General features: G+C 46.4%; 1 protein-coding gene across 1 annotated transcript in view; it reads right to left on the reverse strand.

The window, feature by feature from the left end:
* Positions 1-5,221: 5,221 nt before the first annotated feature.
* SYNPO2L (synaptopodin 2 like) overlaps positions 5,222-18,699 on the reverse strand; it is a 41,643-nt gene continuing 28,165 nt past the window's right edge. The window contains exon 4 of the mRNA XM_005443846.3: positions 5,222-11,614. Within this exon, the coding sequence (XP_005443903.1) occupies positions 9,276-11,614 (2,339 nt within the window). The 3' untranslated portion in view covers positions 5,222-9,275. The remainder of the gene's footprint in view (positions 11,615-18,699) is intronic.

Genomic DNA, 18,699 nt, shown 5'->3' on the forward strand with positions numbered 1-18,699 from the left:
CTATGTATACTTCATATTATGCCTATAGCACAGATCATAATTTTTCTCCCTCATTCCTGTCTGCTTGCTGTAAGCTTTCCACTATCCAAAGGAGTTCTGCGTCCTTGACTGAGCCCAGCAGATACACTGGAACGACGTCCAACCTGGATCCTGCCCCCACACTCCGGAGTAACTGCCCAGAACTGTGCCGCTGTAAAACAGGTGTAGGGATAGCACAACTGAACTGTAAACACACTCTGTCTGCTCTGGGCACTATCACAGAGCTTTCTGCCTGCTGAAGGCATTTACATCTGCACAAAGCTGGAGAGCATCAAATACTAGTCACAACTGACCATCTGTCCATAATTCTCACCTACTCTGCACAAGTGCAGGTGGCCACAGAGGAGCAGGTCTCTTGGTATTGGCCAAGCCCTACTCACTGCAGGTTGTACGGTGAGTAGTACTTTGTTGCCACATTTATTTCTCTTGGATTGGTTTAGCACAGTGCTGAGCATTTGCCCAGAGTGCCCAGTGCCTGCTGTGAAGTCCAGTTGTGCTCTTTGGGGTGCTGCTCTCCTATTCAAGTTCTCTGTCGTCTAAATGCTATTGAACAAGGGAGCTATTGCCTGTCACAAGGGGATGGCATGTGGTGGGGGGCATAGTGAGAACAGACACGGTGTGCTGCTATATTGCTTAAAATCAGCAGCCCTTTGCCTCTCCCTTTGCAAAGGCATGAGGTACAGTTACCTCTTAATTTTAAGAAGTTTCTAGCTCCATTTGGATAGTCATCTAAGAAATGAATGTGATTTATACTGTGGGGTGAGAAGCTGAGAAATGCAGCTACCACTATATGGCACCCTCTTGCAGTCACTAGAGAGTGATGCTACATTCTGCCTCCTCTCTACTTGCTTCAAGAAGCTGTTTTCAGACCAATTTATAGCTGTTGTATTATTTCTCCAGTCATCTCCTGTGCTTTCCCAAGCACAAGTTACACCTCAGGGGAACACTTTGTGCCAGATAGAGGAACAGTTTGTGCCAGATGGATATCATGTGGAAACCTGCTGGATTTTGAGGCATGGTGTAGCTCCAAAAGGCCACGTAGCAAGGAAGTATGTGGTTGCTCTTCCCTGCCACAAACATGACCCACTGCTCCTCTGCTTCCTCCCACCCCAAGGGTTCACTGCTTCCTCCCACCCTAGGGGTTCGAAGCTGCAGGGAGACAGAAGCTGAGCAGGGTGGAAGGGGGGAGAGTGCCCCATGGCTAGCTGGTAATTGGAGGTGAGCAGGAAACGAATGTGAGCCATCTTAAAAAACTCAAGAGACATACTAGAGAAAAGCAATAGCAAGTTGAAGAGAAGGCATGTCTAGCATGGTATGTGAGGATCTCAATCAGTATATGAGCAGGCATGCCCAGCAGTTAGGACCAGGAATAAGGCACTGACAGCAATTCAGGGTGAGCCAACTCCAGGAGACCAGACTCCTGTGGTTCCCCAGCCTAAAGGGCAAGAGGCAAGCAGGCTTAGGGAAGGCCAAGGACCCTGAAGTCCAGCTTCAAGGCCTGATGGGAACTGTGGTCTGATGGGAACAAAACCTTTGTACACCAAGTCAAGGTCTCATCTGAGAGGTAGGCAGGGTGGTGAGGAACTGGAAATGAGAGAGGTTGAGCAGACATGTGAAAGAAAGTAAACTACAAGTAGAGAGTACAGGGCAGGATCTTTATCCAGGGCTCAAAAGTAGTATCTGGAAGCTGAAATGATCACATGGGGTGATTCTTTTATTCCCTAGTTGCTGGTGGGTGTATTTAGGTTCCTAGACTAATCATCAGACTCCTCAGAAACTCCAGTAGCAAAATCCAAGGTTTAGACCAGACTCTTGTCCAGTTTTTTCAGTGCTGTTGTGCCTGTGGCTGTCATCAGGCTCAAATTCTGAAGAGTCCTTGGCCACCTCCACTTTGAAAGATGATCTATACCCCTCATTCAGTGCTATGTGAAGCCTCGTTCTATCCTTGCAATCCTAATCCTCCAGAGGTTATTTTCATCTGCATGTGCATACATACATCGGGTGAGACACAGGACCTAAGCGTGCAACTGGAGTGTGCTGCACAGAGCCTCAGCCTTGAACCCAGAGGGAATATAAGAGAGGTTTTACCCTACTAGTATGGCACCAGGATTTATAGGGTGATTTGGATAAAGCAGTCTTGTGTCTGACACTTACGTACCAAGGCACATCTTTAACTGAGATTCTCACCTCCTACTCTACCTTCAAATAAAATTATATGTCTCCATTTTCAGTTACCAGGCTGAGAACTAAATCCTGCTCCTTTCTCCTCTATATGCACAGTTTCTCCTGGGAGAGAGAAATGCCTAGTTCCCTAGTCTAGAAATGTCAATCTTGGGTCTAGCAAGATCTTCATTTGTGCCCTGCCATGGTGCCAGGTTCAGCAGCTCAGTGGCTTTTTCCGCTGGGAATATTGTACCAACCTGGTATCTCTGCCGTAAGTAATAAGATGAACTCAGCATGGAAAAGAAGTTATGTAGGGCTGTTACTGGTATCTTACACACTCATGCTACTCAGTGCTCAGGGTTTAAAATCATTACAAGCCTTGAAACATGAGCTGTTTTAGTTTTGTTTTGGCTGAAGTGTGGAGTGTTACCTGGAGTGTGGTGAAGTTTGGTCTCTAAATTCAATTGTTGCTTGAGTACATGGAGTTTCCACTTAGGTCAGCAGGGTAGTACATGTGCTGCCTGTAGGACATTTCAGCACTTCAGGGAGGAGTTTCTAATCATACAAGGAGTTGTCTGTATCTCACTGTAACCACCTCCCTCTTCCAAATATACCCTTTGCTTAAGTGGCCTTAGGAACAGCCTGCACAAAGCTTTGCTTTCTCTGACTTGGATCTTCAAAATTAATTTATTTGCACTGCATTCTTGTGCACTTCATTTCAAATGGTCTGACTTCAAATTGTTGGCATCTGCAAAGTCATTTCAAGAGCAGGAGATGAGATCTGCCTCGTTACATGGTGCTAGATGGACATTAGCAGTAGCTAAGACAAGTGTCATCAGCAAGGCTGTCACCTGAGCACGTTTTGATCATGTGGAAGTCTGGCAGACAGTGTCAGTCTGGCAAGTAGCCTTCACCATTTTAATTTTCCAAAGACAGAGAATTAAACCCTGACCCTGCTCCCCTTTTTTCTTGGATCCCAGGTCTGAGCTGTGCTGGAAGTATTCATAAGCAGTGAATTTCAACATGATCGATTCTGTTCTAAAAAAGGTTGCAAACCTCTTGATTTGGCTTTTTTCTGCTTGTTTTTTATATTGAAATACATAATATATAATAGTTGTTATTTTAATATATTTCATAAACACCTAATCTCTTCCACTTTTACACAGGCATCAGGAAGATTTATCAGTAGTTTGTAGCCCCCACAACAGGAGAAACAGTTAATGCCAGGCTCCTTCCTGCCACTAAGTGAGCTTAATGCACTGTGAGATGTAGGACTGGGACAGAAATATGTAGGATTCGATCACAGAGCTGGAGTGTGCGTTGAAATAGCTGGCGTGCCCATGGTGCGTTACTTGCTGGGCAGCCTGTTTGCCTGCATGCCACATATGCTACCACTCAGGGATCTCCAAACTGCAGCAAGCTTCTCGCTGCCAAAACTCCCTGGTATGAGGCTGGCCTTCTCCTCTGGTATGTGGGACTGAGCAACACCATATGTGAACGCCAAAAGAGGATAGATTAGGAAGAAAGGATTTCCTAAGGTTTAAACCCTCCAGACTTAGCACCACATCAGGCGAATGCCAAAACCCCAGGTAACTCAGAGAAGAACGGTGGCAACATCTAGTGGCCGTTGAGGCTATAGGTCTGGACTGCCTGGAATACCCTTGCTCTGCCTACACGCCCTGTGCTTGCCCTGCTGTGCTCTTTGCTGGACATTTCTCCTTCCATCGGGTATGATTCTTTGGGGGTAGATATCCCTACTAGGCACCTTACTATTTTCTGATTTTAAAGTACTCTCTTGAGTAGCGCATTGAAGTCATCCCTACCCTGCTGCGTAGCTGCTCAGTAATCATTTGGCTTTGTAACCTCAGGGCTGGCTTCCGTGCCGCCTTTGAAACTCTGTTTCTCAGGCTCTTTCTGACATGACCTGCTGTGAGAAGAAATGACTCTCACTTGAGAAGGTTGTAGAGGTTAACAGGGAATTTAATCAGAGCCCTGGACACAGCAACTGTCCTGCAATGTGTCAAACCATCTGGAGTAGCTCATAATCCTCCTTTGTCAGCTTTATTAAGCAAAACAAGATGCAGTCCTAATCTGCAGCCTGTGCATCTGTAGACTTATTTCTCTGGGAGCTGTGCTTCTGGTTGGACAGAAGCTCAGGTTTGGCATCAGCAAACATAGCTGCCCCTTTGTGCGTTTCCTGCGTTTCCTGTCCGCAAATTGATCAGAAATATGCTGGATAGTTCCAAGACCCCCTCCAGACCACTGTGTAAGAAACTTATCCTTGCAATTAATCTGAAAAACATCCACAAAATCATACCTGGACAAGTGTCCAGAGTCTGCAGTCTAATCCTACAGCTGACCCCAGCATCTCCTGCAGTGCTCAGGAATTGCTGTGAGTTGCATGCATCTGGGAAATGCAACCTGTTATGCTTGTCCTAAACTGAGCACAATGGACCTCTCAGGACCTAGAAATTGAGTAGACTTGAACATGAGTTGGGTTGGGGTTAGAGTCAGGGTTAGGCTTGGAGCCTGAGGATACAATGGGATATATCTGATTTTGTGACTGATTTGGTTTTCTGATCTCTTGGTTAATATTAAGTGGAATCGTTCAATGTGAGTTTATATTTGGATTTGCCACAGCTGACAAAGTTGCTAGCAGATTTACAAGCAGAGGGTAGGGTTTAGGTTAAAGCAGGCTGAGGGACAGGGCTGGGACAGGCCAGCTGGGGCTGGCCCATGAACTTCTTCACCCTGTCAGTGAGTGTTTTATAGCTAGTAGTACCAAAGTTTTGGGTTTCACTTAGGTTTTTCCTTGCATAGGGCTTTATTAATGTATGGGGGGTTCAGTCCAACTTAGGTGTTTTTATTGCTGAGACATCCCGTCCTTTTTAGGACTCCTTATATTGTCTTGGCCTTAGTAGTTTGTTGGTAGTGCTAGCTGCATGTGCTGTACACATAGCAGTTCCTCCTGGGTGCCAAGCAAAGAAAGTGACAAAATGCCACATGTAAAGTGCATATCACAAGTTTATTCTTCTGCACAAATAGAAAGTGACTATAAACTGGGGGGGGCGGGGGGAGACAAAACAGGAAAGGAAAAAAAGTATTTCCATAAACAAAGATGCCAATTCTGTTCTTCTTCTGGGGTCACATCTTCCACCAGAGAGAGCAGTACCGCTGGGCTCCCATTTTCAGAGCACTGTTGAGTCTTTTCTAGGAAGAGGGTCCGGTAGGGGATGCTGGATATTATAGCAGAAAGGGAGCATATTCATTCCAAGGGACACTCTTGGCTTGCACTATGCTCATGTCTGGCGATCAGTGACCCATCATCACACCAGTCTCTTCTGAGATTCTTCCTCTCAGCTGCTGCAGGATCTTAAGGTTATCTCTGGCAAGTGTTCTCATATGTTCAGAGGGAATGGATTGATCCTTCTGAAGCAAAGATGAACCCCCAGAATTGTCATAGCTGCAATGTGTAACCTGCAGCATTCTAGAGAGGAGGGATGATAGGCTGTTTTAAATCAGAGACCATGCATCTTCAAATGCTTAACAAGGGGATACTGGGGTTTGGCCTACCACTGCAGCTTATAGCTTAGCAGGTGGGAGCTAAAACTTGTCAAACAACTGTTTATGTCTGTGCTTGTTGAACAGCTGAAGAATTAGAAATTTCAAGAGGCTCAAGAAAAGCTTATATGGTTGAAAAGTATTCCTCGTAACCTCACCTGTGACCTTTCTAAGAGGCACAGCCACAATATTTTCATGAGCAGACACTAGCAGAGCTGCTTGAAGCCAGCAGTAGTGCAGGTTTCTTCCTTATAGCTTAGCAGATGCATCTCAGTATTATTTCTTATCTCATGCTACTTGCAGCCACAGGCCTTGTTTGGGATATGCCACAAGCACTGTAGGCCTCATCTGCAACACCCTCTGCTTCTGCAGATTAAGTCCTGTGTCAGCATAGGATCCAGAAAAGATCAAGAGGGGCTGAGATCCAGCAGACTACTTTGGCTTTGCTTCTAAGCATAGCTTCGAACCAAGGATGTTAGAAGTGAAATGCAGGATCCCCAGCCTCCTGGTTCTTTTCCTTGCTCTGATGTTTAATACTCGTTCTCCAGTCAAACCTAACATTTTTTCATCTCCTGCTCATTACATTATTAGAAATGATGGGCCAAATGCAGTTATTCCACTCACTTGGGTGCTGACATCTAACATTCAACAGTGTTTGGCCTTGGCTTGCATGAGCGTCTCCCAGAAATCTGGGGTGGGACCACTGAAATACTAACCATGTGCAATCTCCCTTACATGCTAAGGCCAGACCTCTCTTTTTTCTCAGCGGCAAAATGAATTTCCCAAGACACTCAGGTCCTGAGAGCACTCACCTTTATGGACCTGAGGGAGAGAGACACTGGAGCAAGATTCAGACTTTCTGAGGTTATTTCTTCACTGCAGAATTATCTTGAACACCCTTTCTCTGGTCCACACAACCCCTCTCTACACCTGAGTTCAGTGATGCTTTCAACTTGTGGTAGCTTGTCTGTCTAAGGCTAGTGGCTAAAACCATTAGCCAGTGACAGACAGCACTCCACAAGGAGACTAGGAACAAAGCTTTTGGAGCACTGCTAGTCCTCGAGTTCCTTCTCACAGCTTTCCTAGCAAAACAGAATATTCCTCCTTCCATATTTGAGAAGAATCACAGAGATTCAGCTTGCTACAGCACACAGGACTTTTTTCCAGAAACACTGGCAATACAATGCAGCACACGATGAGTGAGAAAGCAATTGTCCAAATTAGGTTTTGTAACATGGCTCCTCTCCTTCACCAGAGCTAAGTGGATTCTGGTGATGGGAATTAATTTACCCTATGGTAATGACTTGTCCTAAGACGTCCCCTCTGGGGCTTTCCAGGAACACACACAATCACCTCATCAGTTCAGGTCAGCTGCTCCCATGTCATACAACCAGGGGCAGCACCTCTTCTGGCTCAGCCACCCCTTTGCACATTAACTCAAGGCATTCCCAAAGGTTTTCTCTCCATCCTCTCCCATGGCTGATAAGTCTGCCAAGTGAGGTGTAAGTGCTGTCCTCAGCCCTCCCCAGTATGTACGTCCTGTGTTTCAGGGCCCCCAGGAATGTGCATTCTCCAAGGAAATGTAGAAACACCAGCTTTTGTGAAAAGAGCTATACACTGTAAGCTCCAGCTGCACGGAGGAAGGTTGGCTCAGACTTAGTGTGAAACCACACTAGCTGCACTGCTTACAGACTTGGCACCAGCCCCATTTGACCCTCCTTTCTTTCTCCCCAGAACCTATAGTTTTGTACATCCAAAGTTTGTTCTCAGTCTGGTCAGAGAACAGCTTCTGCTTGAAGGAGACAAGCAAGCCTAATGAGATGGAGGCATGTCTTAAACAAGGCTAAAAGACCTTCATCCAGCCTCCAGTACTCATTCCTGAGAGTCTAGCAAAAAGCTGGGCAATCTCTGCCCAGGAAGCTCCTTCCCTGCAGCTGGGGCATCTGCCATGTTTGGAAGCCAGTGCTTCAGGAGCAATGTTTTCTTGGTGTACTCATGGGATCACACTGTAAAAGTGGCTGCTGCAAAACAGGAGCACAGGTGGAAAGCAAATGGCAGAGGTGTGTGCGAACCAGAGCACAGATGGCATGCACACACACATGCACAGTCCCTACTAATATCCTGAATTGTTCCTTGGGAAAGGGAATTCTTTTTTCTTGTGTGCCTTTAGTGTAGGGATTAAGTCTGAGGCTAGCCTGGGCCATTCAAGGAATAACCAGTCCTGTTTCCCCAGCATCGCCAGCGAAATGAGCTCTGTATGTGTGTGTGAGTGCAGATCCTCTGCGAATCTCAGAGCACTTCAGTTCTTATCAAATAGATCCCAAGGATACTGAAATCATTTAGTATGAAATTCTACTTGTGAATTTCTGTTTCCCTTTCCTCCACTTCCACACCGAGAGCATCTGTAAAGGGGCTTCATTTTCTAGCTCATCACAGAGTTTTCAGCAAGTTTAATGTCATGATCCATTTCCAATCTAGCCACACTTCTGTCCTAAACTAAACAAAAAGATGATGTGCAATTCAATCCTGCCTCCTTTTAAAACCAAGTGTACCTTCTCCCACGCAATCCTCCTTTGTACTTACAGCATCTATATCCTCTTCCAGTGGGACTAATGCTGCAGGGCCTTCCTTGCGCCAATCAGCCACTGCCTGAGCTTAGCTTTGCCTTTGTGTATCCTCAAAAACAGATACTTCTTTCTGTGGTTCCTCCACCTTGTGATAGCCCCACCAAGTCCATTCAATGCCCCTCTTTGGCAAACTGCTCCCAGACCTGATAGCCATGTTTAGCACCAGCTAAGATGACTCTCCCTTTCACCCTCATCCCTGGTGACTGTAGGAGCGGGCATACACGGCCACCCTCCTGTGCAGGGCACACTGCCCACACGTGCCGTGCAAACACCGCCGCTCACTCTGCTCTCTTGCTTCCTCTCCCATGGCCCTCTGGAGGGGAGTCTGGGAGAAGTGCCCAAGGCAAAGCCCCACTTCTGCTTTCATTCCCTGCTGAACGCTGCGGTGTGCATGTGTGTGTGTGCGTATGGACTGACAGGCTCAGAGGAAAGCAGTCTAATGGAGAAGCTAGGGCTTCTGTGCTGTAATCCCAGCTCTGACCCTTTCTTCCTGGAAAAGCTCTTGCCCCTCAGTCTGTTCAGGGGTGACTCCAAAGCCCTTGGGAAAGGAAAACCACTGCCGCCTACATGTCCTCACATGAGGCCACCCCTGCCCTTCACCACCTCCAGAGGTGCATTTTGCTACTGTGTAGAAGTTCCCAGTCTCTGTGTCCTCTTTCCACATTCTTCCTCCTGCTGTAGCCATGGCCAGTAAGCCTTGCCACGAAGCTGCCCATCTGAGACTAAGGGGAGGCTGGGGGAGAGGGTGGTGCAGAAGGGGAGTAATTATTTTTTTTTGTCTTTTCTTCATTTTGTATCACTCATCCCAATGTACTGAGCTGACATGAATGACAAAACAAGCACTATCTCTGCAGGGCCACAGATGGGATGGGAGCACTGCCTGCCTCAGTGGTGGCCAAAGCTTGGCCTCCACACATTGGCCTGCATCCCTGTTCTTGCTGCTGAGAATTTGGGCCTGGCCACCTGAAACCGAGAGGCTGAGGCTGGGTTTGGGTAAGGCCCCTGGCCCGCCTGACCAGGCTCTGGGGAGCTCTGGTATGGCTTAGGGGACTGGCTGAGCTCCACCTGGAAGGGTGCCGGTGTAGTGGGGGCAGAAGAGGCCATTTCTGTTCTCCACACTGGCTCATCCAACGTGGTGGCCGAGCGGGGCACAAGCACAGTGGGTGCCAGGCTGCTTGAGGTTGGCATGGGAGCTGGAGTGGAGAAGCGACGTATCTCCTGAGTCTTGGCTGTTTTCACAGGGACCTGCTTGGCTGCCGTGAAGGATGAGCTAGCCTGTGGGCCTGTCTGACCAGGAGACTCCTGAATGCTGGAGCTTGGGGGATCCCCAAAACAGAACATGGCTGATTTTAATTGATAGGGCTGGTGGCGCATTAAATCAATGACCTTGATCCCTGATTTCTGGCCAGGTGCCTTTTTCACTTTGCTCTCTGCTTTGCTAGCCTGAGATTTGCTGGCTGCCAGAGGATAGAAAGGGGAATGCATTGGGTTGTAAGCTATTGGAGGGGGAGCACGGATGTTGGGTGAATATTTCCAGGATGAGGGTAGAGAAGGGGAAGGAGAGGGTGTCCTGGCCTTGGACTCTGGCTTCGGTGTTGTCTCCACCACATACTTGTCCATGCGGCTCTGGCGTTTGGCAAAGAGCTCTGCCCCCTTGCCTTTAAGCTGAGGCATGTCCTGGGCCCCATTTACCAGTCCAGCATCTTGCTGCTGAGGCTTAGGAGCCACTGGCGGTGGGGTCTTGAATTTGCGGCCAGAAGACTGCATGAAGTTGCAGGCCTCAGCACCCAGACTGAGGAAGTCCTCCTCAGGCCCAGACTCAAAGCCTGCCCCAGGGTGGTCAGCTTTAGGCTTCTCATCCAGGTTCTGCACCAGAGACAGGAGCTCAGGGTTGGGTGAATTCTTCTTCTTCTCCTCAATCTTGCTGAACATGGGTTTCTTGTTGCCCCGTCGGCGAGCCTCCTGCAGGATGCCTGTGCGGGGAGCCGGCACAGCAATCCTCTGCTCCCTGGAGGTCAAGGGCTCAGAAGGAGGTCGTGGTGTTGCTGGTGAGACAGCAGGAGAAGGCTGCTTTGGCAGGGGGGAACTGCTTATTGTGTGCTGTGACGGTGCTGGACTGATATACAAAGAAGAAGAGGCTGTTCCAGGGACTCGTGGTTGGGATGCCGCAGAGGCTACTTCTCCTCCTGGCTTTGAGGGAGTTGACAGAAAGATAGAGGTGGTAGATGTTCGGGCAGTGTTGGCAGAAGGCTTAGTGTCTGGAGTACTTCCTCCCCCTCTTGGCTGTGACTCCAGTGGTGGTGTTGGTCTTCCTGGTGCAGGGATATACAGAGATGTGGAGGAGCTGACTGGACCACGGTGTGTTGGCACTGGTGCACTGGCAGGTGTTCCTGGAGCCAGAGGTGAGAAAGGGGGAACCACTGTGCTTTGTCCACCTAGACTTTCACTAGGTTTTTTGGGTGCAGATGGCCTGAAGACGACAGAGGATGTTGCTGGGCGTTGGCCAGAGAAGCCAGGAGTAAAGGGTCGTGCAGACCTGTTGAACATGCTTGTTGAGCTTGCAGTGAAGGGGTCAGGCGTGCTTGGGGGAGGCAGGAAGAAAGTGGGGCTAGGGGGAGCCAGGAGCTGAGCTGGGGGGGTGTCTGGCTGCTTGCTGGGCACTTGCACACCTTCCAGGTGGATGCTGAGGGGCACACTGTCTACCTTCTGTGGCACAGGCATATCTCCGTTCACCGTGCCCTGCTGTGGCTGGGCAGCTGGGGCAGGCTGGGTGCTCTTCTGCACCGGGACTTTCTCGACTGTGTACTTCCCAGCCCGTTCCCTCTGTTGCTCAAATAATCGTGCTCCTTTACCTGAAGCCTCACTCAAGCCTTTTTGCTTCTCTTCCTTCTGTTCAGAGTCAGACTTGGACTTTTCAATGTCCAGGTAAGTGTTGTCCCAGTCTGAGTGATTAGTTAGGCTTCGGGCATCAGAGAAACCTTCCTCATCAAATTCAGACTCACTAGTTGGAAAAACTCCGTCTTCCTCCTCGTAGGAGCGGTCTTCGTCAACACTCCCAAAGCTTACCAATGTATACTTCTTAGCCCTCTGCCTGCGCTTCTTGAACATCAGCACCCCCTTGGAGTGGGGGTTCGGTGCATCTGTCAGCAAGGATGCAATGGTTCTGCACTTGGTTTTGGCTTCTTTCACGTTCTTCTCTTGGATGCTCTCGTGGCGGTGGAGCTCTGCAAAAGACAAAAGGAGGCAAGCTCAAGGTCAGTGAAAGGCTGGGTGGGCAAAGCTGGACTGTGATATGGCTACAAGTATTCTGGTGCCCATACCAGGAAATACACTGCCCTTCTTTGCTAATCGTGTCTTTAGGAACTGCTGATAGAAAGCCAGGTGCAGTTTTCTCTTTCCCTGCAAACACAACAGAAGTCCATGCAAATGTGGGGAGGGAACTTCCCCCCACTCTGATGGCTGGTCTCTGTTTCTTGGTCAGACCTGGGATTTCCTATTTCTGCAACACGTTGCCAAGAGTCCCAGGCTGTATCTCACAGTGTTTTTACTGTGCATGCCCTTGCTCCTGGGAATTTTTACCATTTACTTATGACCCTGAAGGTGCTTTTTGCAGACCTTCCTCCTACCATATGGAGGATTCCCTGGATCAAGTGATTTGTCTGGCCCTGAGAGTTTGGGAAGCAGCCACTGCTACTGCTAGCACCCGTGTACATAAGCAATGGGAGAGGTGTCCTGCAGGCACAGCTGGGCTGCTCCTGCTTTAGGCCCTGCAGGGCCAGCTACAGAGTCAGTGTCTTGCAGCAGCGTTGTGTGTGGGGCTGTTGGCTGCTCTCTGCAGCGGCCCTGCAACAGCAGGAGGCATGTTTTCACCCTTGCTGTGGTCCCTTGTGTGCCCTATACCCAACAAGGAAGAAAAGCATTTGCTCCTGAACAAGAAAAGAATGCCAGACCCCCACAACTGATCAGCCAGGACAGAAGGAATCCACTTAGACAGGCTTGCTTGGAAAGCCAACACCTGTTGGGACACTGGCATGGAAGTGTGGGGTAATAATTTTCCACCTGCTCTGCCAGCCCAGCGGTCAGTAAAGACCCAGGGAGGAACGTTGTGTTCTTTGCCTTGCTTGCAGGGAAAGCAGAGGGTGAACAAGATTCAGTAGCAAAACCAGTCTTGGCTGCCCAAAAGGAAGTATGGGCATGCCTTGAAACAGTGTTCACATGACAGAAATCAGCGCTAACCTCGCACAGAAAAAAACCCATATACCTAAACCATAAACTAATTTCTGATTTCTTTTATTTCATCCTTTTTCTTACTCCCATTGTCTTATTCCCAGCATGACAGTACAGCTGAAACATCCATCCACTGCCTGCATCTAATAATTTGTCAAAAAACTCTGTAGCACCTTGTCCAGCCCTGATATTCTCAAGAACAGTACAAAATTGTGCCCTGCTGAAGGGAGAAAGGAGAGGAGAGCGGCAAGCAGTGCTGGGCGATGGTGTTATCTTAAGAGATTATGGAAGCTGCTCAGTCCTCTCAGGATCTCACTTCTGACCATTTTATCACAGAGCATTCATTCAATGGGGATCTGCTAATGTGGCAAACTTACCTACAGTGGGGGTCAGGGAGCTTAGCTAAGAGGGATACTAGTTTTCCTGAGGGTTGCAGATGTGCCCCAAAACCTGGCTAGGCTGCACAGCTGTGGCAGGTGTCATCACTCCATACTGCACCAGTGTAACCACAGCAGAAAGAGCTTCCCTCTCTCACCCAATGCTGAAAATAAGGTGATCTGCAGAGCAGTCATCCTTCCAGGAAGCTCAAGAATACAAGGAAGACTCTTCTCAAGGTTTGCATCCATTCCATAGCACAGGCTGCTGCTTTGGGATTTCAGCAAGGCAACTTCTGAGGTTCCATTCCTCCCCTTGCACCCAGAAAACTGGAAACAGCAAAATCAATGCTGAAAAAATGGCTCACTATTCGTACTTGCACTTGCAAAGTGAAGGCTCTCTGCAAAACTTTCTTTACAGAATGACTGCACCTTGCTGAACTAAGACTGAAGCAGTGTCCACGTTTTTGTGGAGACTTAGTGCTCTTCAGGGCAGTCATAGACGGGCCCTCAAAGATCTGCTCTCCATGATGGAAATGAGCTACAGTCCCTGATGTTCTGTCCACTCCACTTGCAAATCTGCATGCATGGGTCTCTGGGGGTTGTTAACAATGGAGGAAGTAAGGAAGATTTCTTTTTTGCTACAAGCTACTACACCTCACCTGGCTCATATTTTGCTTCTAAATTTACAAGGAGGAAGAGCAGCACTACAGAATCTTAGTCAAGTGCAGAATATTTAAACTCTAGACCCTCAGTGACTCACAGGAGGATTTCTGGCATAAGGAGCTAACAGCTTAGGGAGCTACACCATCCAAAGTGAGCATGCAGCTCCTTCTGACAGCGGAGTACCATGAAAGCACTCAACTCTAGAGTCTTGGCTATGCCTCAAGCAAGTCTTGGTCCTCACTCAGCATTAGCATCCATGTACAACTTCCCTAGGGAATTGCTCTGAACTGTGCTCTGAAGCAGCTGGCAAGTAAGGCCTTCTGGGACCTGCTATCACCTCCCTATTTTCCTCTTACTTTCCTCCTCATCAAAGGCTAGAGCACATAAATTATACCAGTTCTCCCGAAAGAAAAATGATAATGCTATTCAAGCTACAATCTACCAAAGCAGTTTAAAAAAAAAAAAGAAAGAGAAATCTTCCTGAGATGACTTGCTGAAGGTAAAGAGCAAGAGTGAAATCAGAATAGGTAAAAGAACAGGGAAAGGAGAGGAGAGGAAAAAGGAGAGGAAGGGAAAGGGAGAAGGAAGATAAAGGAAAGGAAAAGAAAAGAAAAAGAGAGAAAGGGAAAAAGAAAAGAAAGAAAAGAAAAGAAAAGAAAAGAGAAGAAAAGAAAAGAGAAGAGAAAAGAAAAGAAAAGAAAAAATAAAATAAAATAGAAAAGAAAATAAAAAGAAAAGAAAATAAAAAAGAAAAGAAAAGAAAAGAAAAGAAAAAAGAAAAGAAAAGAAAAGAAAAAAGAAAAGAAAAGAAAAGAAAAGAAAAAAGAAAAGGAAAAAAAGAGAAAAGAGGAGATGTTTGTACCTGCATAAGGCTGATCCAAGCTTGAGAAGGCAGAGTCCAGACCTGGAGAGCTGGGCATGTCACAGAGCCCGTTTAATTCACAACTCCCCATAAACAGAGAGACAAGGAGAGAGAAGTAAAGCAGTTCCCTGCTGGAGCAGAACCAAAGCTCTAAGGTGTCCAAGCCCTTTGCTATCAGCTCCACAAGCCTTTTAAAGCCTCTCTTTTGTCTCATAAGCATTGCTGCCAAAAGCCATGAGGTCACTTTGTCTATTTTCGTCTTCCTAGCTTCATCACTGAGCAGTGTGATGGACATTGTCACCTGGCACTTAAACACCCTCCTTCTTTCCCCCACCCTCTACCCCCTGTGAGGAATAACTCCTCTATTTTATTTTAAAATAAGAAAATACACGCTATACTGTCACTGCTTCTGTGGTGCAAGCTTTAGGTTAGAAAGGTGCAAGCTTCAGGTTAGTGTTTCCAGTGCCTCAATGTCCAGCATTTCTGTGCTAAAGAGCCTTTCAAAGAGATGAGACTAACACAGTGCTCATTTCCAGCATGGACAAGCAGACAAGCCCACCTGAGATGAAAGAGACTTTCCTTCTCTGAAACCCTCAGAGATAACCCAGCTCTAGGTAAACATAAGGAAGAAAATAGAGAGGAGAGGCTTTCTTTTCCTGTGTATATCCATTTCCTTCCATGTCTGAGGAGAAGCAGTTCATGATACAGACTTCTGTTGTGTACCAGGACGGAGGAACATTTAAGAGAGGAGCTTTAGGATCCTGGGTGTCTGCAGCAAAATGGTATTGTTGAATTAAAATGGCAGAGCCTGTTAACTACACCACTGAAGAGTGTGGCTGTGCCCAGGGAGGGTGACGGAGCGTTTGGAAGCCAAGGAGTGGTGTTTTGGCAGCACCGTTCAGAGCTCCAGCACTGGAGACTGAGGTGTTGAAAGATAAGATGCTGATAGGGAGGACTGGGGTGGATGTGGAGGAAGGGAACAGAGGGTGCTGGAAGTCTACAGATCTCCGCAGCTGTGGCCTGCTCAGCATCTCCTCACACTTTGACTAGGTTTCGTCTTACCGCCTCTTTCTGTACACGAGCAATAGCTGCTGTGAAAGAATCCCAGAGCCATGACCAAGGGACACTGCCATGAGATTGTCCCTCCCAGCAGTCCCAGCCTTAGCAAATCTGCAGCCCATAACTTGAGCAGACCATCTGCAGTGTTAGTGAGTCTAGAAAAATGAAGGTCTGACCATGCCTCCTGAAATGCAGTAGCCATCGCTGCATGCCAAGAAGATGGCTTCCACAGGCAGTCTTGCTGTAAGAGGGATCTGTCATGCTTCATACAGAGGCTCTTACAGCAAAAACAATTAAAGTGGTTCAGTCTCTTCTTTGATGAATATTTACAAATACAGGGAAAACATTGTAGAATCTTATATATATACACAATATGCAATTGGAAATGAAAATACAGCTCTGCAGTACAGAAAAAATTCTCTATTAAGAACAATCAAATGGAATAGATAAAAGATTAAAGTTTATAAAACTCTCCTGAATTCTGTTGGTGGGGTGGATAATTTCTGTAGAAGACTTCTTGTTAACTTTTAAATCACTTAGTTCTTGTCCCCACTAAATTCTGTTGGAATAATCCACAAAAAGGAAAAACTTCTCTTCAGCAAAGCCTATAAAAATTTTCCCATTAACTTAATCTAATTAAATTTCACTGAAGCGAAATTAATTACATTACTAATTACAGTAAAGAGAAGTGTAAAAAATATAAATCTTTTCAAGATCAGGCCTTATTTGAAGAAAGCATTTTAATGTATGCTCAGGTAAACTACCGAACAAGCAGGCTTACATGATGTCAGATAGCGTTCATGTTCACTCAGAAGGAAACAATGGTAAATCTTAATACCAAAGACCAAACTCTAGAAAAGCCATTACCACAGAAAATAAGCATGCTGCTAATTTCAGAGATAAAGAGCCTGTTCCTCTGATGAAATACTATTTGTCTACTATTTTTTCACACGGGATCAACTAGAATTTTGTTCTTCCAGCTATTTATGTTAGACAAGGTCATTTTTCCATGGCTAACATCACAAATATCTCAGTAAGTCATTAGAGGCGATAGATGTCTCATGCTTTTCATACCTGGAGTCCTTTCAAAAAAAGATTTGGATAAGTTATATTGGCCTTCTAAGTATTTCCCTGTTGAAAGCTTCAACCAATGTTTGAACTGCAACCAGTAAAGCAGAGAAGTATATATTCTTTTACTTAAAAGAAGTGGTAAAACTCTTGGGACAGAAAATGTGTTTCTCATTCTTGGGTATTTGCACACTTCCATCACATAACCTGTGCATGATATAAACATAGATATGGCTTCAGTTCCAATGTAGGATGCTACAGGCAAATAAATGCTTCAGTCCTACTCAGGTCTGCAACACTTAAGCATGTATTTGAGGTTAAAAACACAGTTAAGTACTTGTTAAACCAGTATTTGTTCTTAAATGGCTAGTGATTTTAAGAGCTCCCAATAAGACACTGCCCCACTGCAGTCTCCTGGTGTTAGAAAAACGGAAAACAAGCTTTTCTGCAGGTGAATTGACAGCCCATGGGAAAAAACATGCCCAGTCATTTTGAAGATTTTTGACTGTTAGCCATTCTGTGGCTCCCACACTGCTATTGAAGAGCTCTGCTAGGCAAAGAGTGTGTGGAAACAGAGCTGTACGTGGCTGCAGTATATTAGTCTCAGGGTACCCTGCTGGAGACTTGAGTAGCTTGTTCAGTCAGAAAAATCTCCCTCAGCTGAGTCAGAGTTTGCCTTTCTTCCTGAGCTGGATGGGAATGTGTCCTCAGTGTAAAAGGTAGCACACATAGCCAACTTTGTTGTGCTGACAGCTCACTATTCCCTACATAGTCTCCTGTGACAAGATTGCCAAAGAAGAGCTTTCTTTTGCCAGGACAGTACCTGCTGAATGCACTAGTGAATCTGTCCTTTGCAGTTTTAGCCTGATTACCTAAGAAAGGTTTAGGCAGTCATGCTGCATGTTTTTCGATCTTACCTGTCTCATGCTAATAGCTTTTGAGCCCATTTGCTAATTTTAGGAGTCTGAAGTCACAAAGATACAATGCTCCTAACAAGTTTACGTGCAGATAGGTGGCTGGACGGAGGAGATAGACCGCACCATAGGAAGCAGAAAGCCTGACTGCAGTCTTAATTACGCACCAAAAACCAAAGAACGCACACAACAGAGAGATTATGAATTCTCATTTTGAATATGAGAGACATCAGACAGATTTGCATTTACTAGACATGGGAGAAGGAGATACCAAATACAACACATAAATTAAAAGGACACCAGGATCTGTTAATTCTGCTGCTCACAAAATTGCTTGATGTCTGACAGCAGGATGCCACTGATTTATCGTCTCTTTGTCCTTGAGTGTTTCCAGCATCCACTCTCTAGTAATAGACAAGCATATGCTTACCATCTGGGTCTGTGGACTTGATTAATCCTGTAGCACTTGCCATATATTCTTGTTATCCAATTGATTTTAGTCCTTTTCTGCATCCAGTCAAGCTCCTACTACATTTAAAAATCCAGCCTTTCATGAGACAACTGTGTACCTTTCATGCCTCATGTCACCTGCTGATTGATACACAGCAATCTCCACTGAATCCTCAGGCCATCCATTAAAAATGGTATTATTGCTATTTCCTGTTACTGCTTGCTAGGTACAACACACTCAAGAGAAACAAAAAACATTTTAAAAGCTTCACTAGCAGGAATTTGCAGTTGAAAAAGCACATAGGAAGACAGTGGTTTTGAGGTCCTCAGTCCAGGTAACTCACCTCCCTCCCCTGTGTCCTGCACACACCTGGGTTTCTGTGGGAAGAAAGACCAGAGAAGAGCTGCAAGGTGTCCCAGACAGGTCCCAGCTCTGAATAGCAGCAGTTTCAGGGCTGTGGGGTGTCCCACAGCACATACTATCTGTTCTGTCTAGATGCAGCCAGAGGACAAGATCCACTGACAGAAGAGAGGAGGGTTGGGATTTTTAATCATCTGTCTCCTCACCCGTCATATAACATTGAGGTGGAGAGGACATTTGATTGACATGTTAGTGTTTAAAGCTCCATGGGTGAAAATATAGAGGTAGTCCTGTTAGATTCAGAAGCCCAGTGAAACACTACTACCAA

The sequence above is a fragment of the Falco cherrug genome, chromosome 9 (genome assembly GCF_023634085.1).
Source record: "Falco cherrug isolate bFalChe1 chromosome 9, bFalChe1.pri, whole genome shotgun sequence".
NCBI lineage: Eukaryota > Metazoa > Chordata > Aves > Falconiformes > Falconidae > Falco > Falco cherrug.